Raw genomic sequence first — 9522 nt, forward strand, 5'->3', positions numbered from 1 at the left:
AGCCAGAGCCAACCTTCCATTAAGAGCTGAGACTAAATGGATTCATGTATTGGACACAGTTAGCTCTAGGAGCCTTAATGAAGAGATAGATTTAACTTGTTTTTTCTGAATCTAGGTAAATTATGTATCATGGCATCCAGTGGTGTATTGCTGGGTACTGAGATACTCAGCTGGAATATTTGTATATACTAAGTATCTCTTATATCTAGTATTTTTTTTTTTTTTTGTATGCGATCAATAAAGTGACAACGAACTTTAAACTTTTCAGTATGGTATGTAATATGGAAACTTCTTTTGTGTTCAGCTCAGGCTGTTTCCCTGGATAACGGTGTTTAGATGGATTTTTCAGCTCTTGTAGAATGCTCTCTTGCTCCCTCCTGTGGGCAGTCCTTGAGGCTGCACCTATCCTCAGTCACCACCTGGTAGAAATGCTGCATAGCCAAAACATGTTCATCATGACTGCTAAATAAAGACAGCTTAGTATTTTGGGAGGGTGCTGGCTATTTCTTCACATTTCTATTATTGGTTGAGCCTTAGCACCTCACACCTTCTATTTTTGCTTTCTGAGTTGAGCACCTCCCCAGTTTCTAGCCTACTTGTTGTTTGGACTGCTCATGATTTTGTACGGAGGCCCCCAGGGATCACCTGATAGAAATACTTGATGTGGAAATCCCACGGTTTACTAATCCATGCCCTATATACAGTGAGCCATTATAGCCATTATACACCGCATGGCATACATATAGTAAGCCATAACAGTCATTTACTAATCGGTGCGCACAGGTTAATCTTAGGGCATGATTTACTAATCCGTACCCATCGATTAGTATCGTAGAGAGTATCGAGAGAGTATCGTAAATTGGATTTTCACATCAACTATGCTATGTTTTTTTACCAGGTGACCCTTGGAGGACTCCGTAATTTCAAAATGGCCGCTTGTACAGAACATCTGTTGATTTTCATTGTTTTTTTCATTGTTTTTATTGGTGTTTATTTGTTGTTCACTTTACATGGTTTACATTAATAGCCATATATACAGTATATGTATATGTTATATGTTGTGATATATACAGTAGGATGTCCACATATGCTGTGTGCAAAATTTTATGGGAATTGGGATTTAACGCAAAAATGATTCTATAGGCCTTAGGTTGTTTTTTTTTGCCTATTTACCAAATGTGATTGCTGTAACATGAAGCAGTTAGGAATAATGCCTTCCTTCCTGTTTGTACATCTATATCTATATCTATATCTATATCTATATCTATATCATCTATATCATCAGCAGAAGAAGAAGAAGAAGAAGAAGAAGCAGAAGAAGAAGAAAAACAATAGTTTACTAGCGCCTGTGGACTAATGTCAAGTGTATACAGGACAGGATTAGTTGTCACATTGAATCTAGTTCACATGCAGTATTTAAGCAAACCAATTGCTCGTCCGTTTGATTATCTGTAGAGGAACTGCCTCATAAAGTGTTAAAACAAAGTGAGCATTTAAGTCACCACACCATATTTCCTTACAGTGTTCAGTCTCACCGGCAATATTGCTAAATAAATCCCTTGTCAATGTATTATAAGAACTCTAGGAATTAATTATCCACCTTTACATATGTCACTGACCACACATTCATATACAGCAGAAGACATCACCCTATATGCCAACCCCCTATTCAGAAAAGCGAGGAGCAAGAAAAGAAATCAAAATGAAAGAGTCTGAAGAAGAGGTGAGTACAGAGGTGTGCTCTGCTCTTTCTCTTCCAAATATAAATAAAAACAGAGAATTAAAAAAAAAGAATAAATTGTTTTGTTTCTTTTTGGCAAAGATACAGATTTGCTATGAACTTTAAAATCACCAGAATATGTCAATTCCCTCAGGTGGGATTATATCTCTTCTGGGAGAGTAACTACTTGCACTTTACTTGAATATGTACTTTTATTTCACTGCATTTCAAAGCAGCACCTGGGTGAACCCTGACCTTTGACCCCTCTGGTGAAATGTATACATGTGTGCTTCAAAGGGATATAAAGACAGAAATTCCTAATTACATATACGTTTACTATAGTAGCCTAATTGAAGAGCTCTGAGAAGGATGGCCCCATACTGAAATAGGAAAACATATTCAAGATGTTGATAGGCTATAGATGTAGATGCAAAATCAAACAAACATAAATTCTGTTTGTTTTGATTGAGGTCTAGATTAGACAAATACTTAGTAGCCTTGTTTAAGTGCATTTGGAGTCAACAACTTTTGCCAGAGTACATTTCTGTATGGGTTTTTCTACTTTTAGGTTATATTTTTTGCAAGCTTAATTCTTATTGTTTCCATCTTCATCACTGCTTAATGTTCAATCAAGCTGCAGTTACATTCCTCCTCACTAGATGGCGCAAACAAAACTCATGACTGTTAAACTAGTTTGACACATCTTGTGTGTTGCATAGGCTTACGGCTACTAAGATAACACGCTATGAAAAGGATATTTTACAAAAACAACAACAGCAAAACAATTTAATTGAATTTACTACAGACTCGTTGAAAGCATTGTGTATTTCGACTTCTGTACTCAAAAACAGTGAAAAATCTATTCGTCAACAAGGGTTTTATTTTGAAGGTGACACCGGAAATCCCATTAGTAAATTCCGGTTCAGTTCAGTTTTTGGCTTGGAAAGTGTTTGAGCTGAGAGAGGAACAACTTAAACAAACACCACGAACTAGCCTACTTTGATAAAAAAAAAAATGGCCGGGACGGCTTCAGTGGCCGGTGAAGTGTTCGTCGATGCTCTGCCATATTTTGACCAGGGTTACGATGCAGCGGGCGTCAGAGAGGCGGTGAGTTAACTGGCTTCATCTGCACGAGAGAGGTATCGGCTAACGGCAGCTAGCTAATCATGCTAAACCGGCATGGATGGAAAAGGTGGAACACAATTGGTCTAGTTTATTTCGACGAATTTCAACAGTCAAGAATGGAATACAGATTTCATATAACAGTATTATGTTAACAGAACCATAATTTCAGTTACTCGGTGACTATATAGCAGACATCTTTTAACCATGACCCTGAAGACTTGCTGGCTTGAGGTCTACTTTAGCAGGTAGAGGAAGCTTATTCTAATTGACCGCCAGTGTCTATAAACAGGGGCAATGTCCTAATTTTGTGTTGTACCTTGGTAGAAACAGATTGGCTAAACTTGTTCTGGTGAAGTGGCGGTATGTCCCATTTACTCTAGGAAAATATAGTTTGTAAGGTATTCGGGGTCCTTGTTATTGATACTCTTGTGCACATTATGGAGCCTAAGTTGGGTTACTATGTTTCCCACAAGTTGTTTAAAATATTTGAAATAACGTTTGCCTACGTGTTCTTGAGGCCTGAAGTTTCTTCTTTAGCAGCCTAGACCAGAGGTTCTCAATTGTTTTTCAGCCAATGAACCCTTACAAGTTAGAGAATATAACAGGGACCCCCTCATTCTGATTTGTGATTTTGGGCTACATAAATAAAAATTGACTTGACTTGACATGTATGTCTCTTGGAATAATATGTAGCCTATTTTTTACACTTCTATAGTCTTAGTTATGTGAAAGAACAACACAAGAGAAATGTATTAGAAAGATATTAGATATGTATTAAAAATATTTGCACCATCTCAACACAGAATACCCATAAAACAATCAATCAATTAGCTGCAAGTAACACTGTACCTAAACAAAATATCAAAGGGAAATCAAGAGAAAAGTACTAATTTGAAGTGCATTTCAGAACATACACACACACACACACACACATCAAGATAGTGTTTCACTCTTAGTTCATAGTAATGATTGATAAAAGTCTAATCATAAAATAAATACAGGCTATAACAAACTGAACACATGCCTGCATTGCAACATATGTATCAAGTAGATTGCAAAACATCTGCAACATTGCTATACTCCCACACCACTACTTTGTTTTGGCAGCCAGCTCTGGACACTATAATAAAAAAAACAAAAAAAAACGTCTTTTTATATCATGATAATTTAAATGAATGAATCTGAAAACTTTTCACGGACCCCCTGGCAGAGTGCCGTGGACCCCTGGGGGTACCCGGACCCCACTTTAAGAACCACTGGCCTAGACAGCCTCTCGTTCCAGACCACAGCCTTCAGAAACTGATACTGGTCAAACCCTGGTAGAAATTATAAAGCAACATGCTGGCAGTCACAGTGCTTGACCTGTGTATATAAGATTTATTGAAGTCCTTTTCTACTTCAGGCTGCAGCACTGGTGGAGGAGGAGACCAGAAGATATCGACCCACCAAGAACTACCTGAGCTATCTACCCACACCTGACTTCTCTACTTTTGAGGTTTGACAAAGGCTTCACATCTCTGAAACAAAAGCAGCAGTGAAATTTCTCATTTGACATTGTTGTTCTGATTTAATGTTCCTATCACCCTTCAGACGGAAATCATGAGGAATGAGTTTGAGAGGCTGGCGGCTCGGCAACCCCTGGAACTCCTCAGCATGAAGAGGTAAACCCCCATACACCACAGGAGCCCGCTCTGATACTTCAGTAGAGTCACATTTTATACATTCAACGATTCAGCAGATGGCCAGAACACACTCAGAATTCTTTTATTCTGCATTTAGGCTACAGCCATAGAATTAACTCCGAATCTGTGGCCTCAGCACAACAAATCTGTACAGTTCTGTGTCAAGCAAGTTCATCTCATCGTGATAGACTTTACAGCCGTATTGCACAGGCTTGCATTGTCACCACAGCAATTAACCCTTAAAATTCCATAATCGTCCTTTTATGCTGTACTAGCTAAATTATGGAATGCTATTTCTATCCAATTCAAGTTCTGTGGACTGCGCCATCCGATATGTTGATGGTAGTTAAGTTGAAAGTTTGCCCCAGAGAAAGAAGTATAACAGACAACAGTAGTAGTGTTTACATTTTGTGAAACTTATGTTCTGGGCCAATCACAGTTATTGCAGTCTTGCGATGGGTGTGTTTTTATATATAAAATCTTGTCTAGTGTAGCTTTAAAATGGTCCAAAATATATATATCTATTTTTCCCATGAGGTCGATGAAAAATTACTTTCACTGACATTTTTCTTTCTTCCCTGTGGAGATATGAGCTCCCAGCGCCATCGGCAGGACAGAAGAATGACATCACAGCGTGGCAAGAGTGTGTGAATAACTCAATGGCCCAGCTGGAGCACCAGGCGGTTCGCATTGAGAACCTGGAGCTCATGTCGCAGTACGGCACCAACGCATGGAAAGTCTATAACGAGTACGTGACGGCAAGCCACATGACAATAAGAGTCACTCCATCATTACTTTAATGGAAGATGACCATGATATTTGAATGGACCTGTCACATCGCACCAAACTCATAACTGCTGACATGTTATCTTGTCTTCCTCCTTCAGCAACCTGGCCTTTATGATTGAGATAGCTCAGAAGGAACTTCAAAAATTCAGGTGAGCAATCAAGTCAAGTTTGTGCTCAGCAAATAGTGTTATCTGATCAGGCTGCAGTTTCTCTATGTTTTCTAATGTAACTTTTGTTTTTTTTTGCACGCAGGAAGCAAATCCAAGATTTAAACTGGCAGCGTAAAAACGATCAGTTGGCAGGAGGAGCCAAACTCAGAGAGCTGGAGTCAAAGTATGTATTATGTTTTGTTTTATAGAGCTTACACACATTCTTCACTGTATGCAGGGAATCTGCAGATTCTTGGAAAACAATGTAAAAATTCTTAAATTGGATTACTCGTGTTCTTAAAAGCCCTGCAATAGTGTTGAATACAGCCTTTAAGTCTTAAATTCAATTTTTGACATATTTTTTGGTGTGCTGTTTTTCTAGTAAGAAATGAACCCAATAATGCAGATACATATTTTGATAGGACTGCAATTTCAGTTGTATTTCAGTGGTGAAATTGGTCTTGTATTTCATTCTAACTGCCATTAAAAAGTTCTTAAACATGCTTGGATGTAATTAGGTGGAACTTGCAGACACCTTGGAATACTGTGTGTTCTATTTATATGAAGTCTGTCAAACTTGATGGCAGGAATTGAAATTAACACAAGTAAGATAAATTGAACTTGATTGATCCATGATGGGAAATTGGGTCCCTTCTACTCTAAAAACTACTTTGTCAGCAAGGTAATTGAAATTGGCTTAGGAAATTGTGAATTCATTTGACCAAGAGGTTTGTTTCATACCCTGCATGAACAGCCAGATGTCTCTAGTCCTGACTATGGAATAGAGATTTATATGATTTCTGTCCGTAATGACACCCATATCCTCCCCTCCACAGTTGGGTGTCTCTGGTCAGTAAGAACTATGAGATCGAGCGGGCCATCGTCCAGCTGGAGAACGAAGCGGGCCAGCTCAGACAGCAGCAGGGGGACGAGAACAAGGAGAACATCCGACAGGACTTCTAGAGCGGCGGAAGCTCTCACCCTCAACAGCACTGACTGGAGTTTCCAGCCTAAAGATCCCTTCAATACGACAGATTGATTTTTATTCCAAAAGACTGACTTCACATGAACACCTCTGCTGGACTACAGTGACCTAACTGGACACGAACAATTGGAACTTGAAAGTGATTTTTTTTCTCACTCAGAGTTAATCCAGTGCCACCATTCAACTACTGTACAGTCAGGTGTGGGTAGGTAATCCAGTTGTGGTCTACTAAGTTAACGTAGTGGTTGAGAACTAGCTTGAAGTGGGAAAGAGTATGTTGGTGTGAACTGTGTTCAACTGCATCCTCACAAACCAAATTAGGATATTCAGAATGAGCTACCTTGATGACATAGCATCTTACCAGAGAGACCGTCTTCATGCATCTGTCAGATATTTAACATTGAAAACAGTGCTGTGACCCATTGTGGCATTTTTCAGTGGGTCATATACACATGACATGTTTTTTGTATGTTTGTATGTTTCAGTCTTGGATGCAGATTGCCAATGTATGAGCATGTTCACATATGAGCAATGAACTGTACATGCTCTGTCAGTAGAAAAAATGTTTTTTTATGCTATTTTAATAAAATCAACATTTTTTTCGTTGAATTTCTCTAACATGGATTGTTTCTTTTTCATACCAGATATTGCTGTAGGAACCAAGATACATTTTATTTAGAAGGTTACTGTCAGTGAGGCACATGCGTTGGCATTTGTGTGTGTGTTCAGTTCTGTCTTTTCAAATCATGACATGGTCATTTTTCTTTTTTCTGTTAATCTTTGTTCTCCTTTTTTATTAGATATGCAAGAGACAGTCAGACCCTCATGGCTTTGGCCAAGGGTGGTAGGGATGTGAAAATGTCAGATTGAACATGGACACTTGAAGCAACTGAAAAGGAAAGCATCAACTGAACTAGCTCGGGTGAAAGAGGGGATGATAAAATGAGAAAGTCTGGAAGGTTGGAAGACTTTAAGGTGCAATTTAGACTGAGTGTTGGATTCAAATGCTCTCAAGACTACTTCCTCTCAGAGTCAGGAAATTGGGGACAGATTTCAAGCTAGAATTCAGTGAGACTTAATTATATTACATTTTTTACCAAATGACATCTAATGACAATTGTCCCTGTTGCATCTCCAACTGAACAACAGCTGCTCATTTTAACCACTGAAGGGCAAACTGAGCCAAGAGATAAATACAGCACTGGCACTTACATGTTGCCAATATTAATGGCGTTGTATTTCATAACTAAATAGTACTAAATACCAGTCTACAACTCCAGAAAAGTGTTGTTCTTTAAGGAGGAGTCCATAGCAAATGAAAATTCAATTGTTTCTTTATTTGTTTTTTTGCAAAATGCCCTTTTCACAGCATATTTGCAGTCGATGGTGCAGTCCTACAAGTACCATATTTTATCCTATCATGATAACTGACAAAGCAGCATGGGGAGATGCTCCTTGTATCATCTCTGGGTGCAGAGAAAAACACACAATGCAAAATAGCAGAACTAATAAAATAATAAAAGCAATAAAATAGATTATAAACAACTGTGGTTATGTAAACATATGCTGCTGACAATTTCAGCACATCAAGTAGACTCCTTCTCCTAACTTATAATAAACCTCCAGGCAAAAATCAAAGCAAGACTGCTCCTTATAGAACAAACCAGCGTGATCAGTTAACTGGCTCCCTGTATATACTGGTTGGAAAATCCATTGGCTCACTCTTACACTATAGGTCTGCTAAATGTAAACATATGTTGTATATGCAAGTATAAGTAGATGGAATTCAATAGATATGTGTATGTATAGATCTATTTGCCTATGTAAATGTTTGGTAAGATGTAGATCACATGAAACCAGTAGGCTATGTAATGAAGGCTGGGGATCATTTCCTTTCTTTGTTGAATGAATCCATATTTTTTTATGCAACAGTAATAATCGAAGACACTGATGAGAATGAAATATTGAAATATTTTGTCTGCTGGTGTGATATTTTGCACATTTTGGGGAGCAGAGCATGGATTCAAAAAGTTCTTTTTGATGTTTAGTGGTGGGCAGGTTCTCTCCCTTTTCTCTTCATTATGATAAATTAAGATATGATTATGATAATTAACGGTCAATTATTTTCCGTACCATTTATACACGCCATTTGCTTTTCAAAATAAAGTCTGATCACATTGAATTGATTTCTCCAGTGCAAACGCCCACTGAGTTTTTATAGTAACCCTTTTAATACATTTTGATGCCTGAAAATGATCCAATATGATACCAAAAATACCAAAACTGCCTGCAAACCAGCATCGTTTTTCACCATCTAGACTTATATAAATATAATAAGAGAACACAGATACTCACGTCACAATGTGTCTTCCCTCGGGGGTTAATTGATCTTCCTGGAACCAGCATGATGTCCTGAAAATAAAATCTAAATACTACGCAAAGCATTCTGTTCTATCAAAGTGAACACAAATTTGTAGAAATGTATGTCAAAAGTATCAAATGAAAATAACAGAAATCTACTTTGCATAAGTATTGAACCCCTTTGCTTTGTTTGGACTAAACTACCACACACAGTACTACTAGACACACATTTCTATATTGTATGTAGATTGTATTTAGTGGTGGTGGTTCACTAGATCTTAATGGGAGTCAATGGGATTTTACGGTGTAGACTGGACTTTCCATCAGAATACTTAAGCAGTGTGGGATACATGGTTGATTTATGGATGACATTAGAGTCCAGTTCTGGAGCTTTCAGAGAAAATAAATCATCCCTTTGCAATCATCATAATTGAAAATACAGAAGGTGCAGTTTCAGTGGGTTTCTCCAGTCCATTTATACTATGGAAGTCAGTGGAGAAATTGGACAGGAAAAACTTCCGTATTTTCCCAAGCTGCTAATGTGAGGGGGATGATTTATATTTTCTCTGATACTGCAAGAACCAGACCCAAATGTCACCCATAAAAACACACAAAAAGTAGTTACTGATGTTTGTCTTGTTGTAGTTTTCCAATTTGTCCAGCAGAGGGAAGGACAGGCCACACATTGCTAGGATTTCATGCAATTTGATG

General features: G+C 38.1%; 1 protein-coding gene across 1 annotated transcript; it reads left to right on the top strand.

Annotated features, from left to right (window-relative positions):
- Positions 1–2651: 2651 nt before the first annotated feature.
- bcas2 (BCAS2 pre-mRNA processing factor) lies at positions 2652–7059 on the top strand. The gene is made up of 7 exons (XM_071513771.1): positions 2652–2827; positions 4248–4340; positions 4436–4506; positions 5114–5275; positions 5415–5465; positions 5569–5649; positions 6302–7059. Exons 1-7 carry the CDS (start codon positions 2735–2737, stop codon positions 6426–6428), a joined length of 678 nt encoding a protein of 225 aa, XP_071369872.1. The 5' UTR covers positions 2652–2734; the 3' UTR covers positions 6429–7059.
- The last annotated feature ends 2463 nt before the right edge of the window (positions 7060–9522 follow it).

Source organism: Centroberyx affinis, unplaced genomic scaffold (genome assembly GCF_046629955.1).
Source record: "Centroberyx affinis isolate AG114_WGS23_722 - 3 ecotype Tasmania unplaced genomic scaffold, CSIRO-AGI_Caff_v1 ptg000282l_1, whole genome shotgun sequence".
Lineage (NCBI taxonomy): Eukaryota > Metazoa > Chordata > Actinopteri > Beryciformes > Berycidae > Centroberyx > Centroberyx affinis.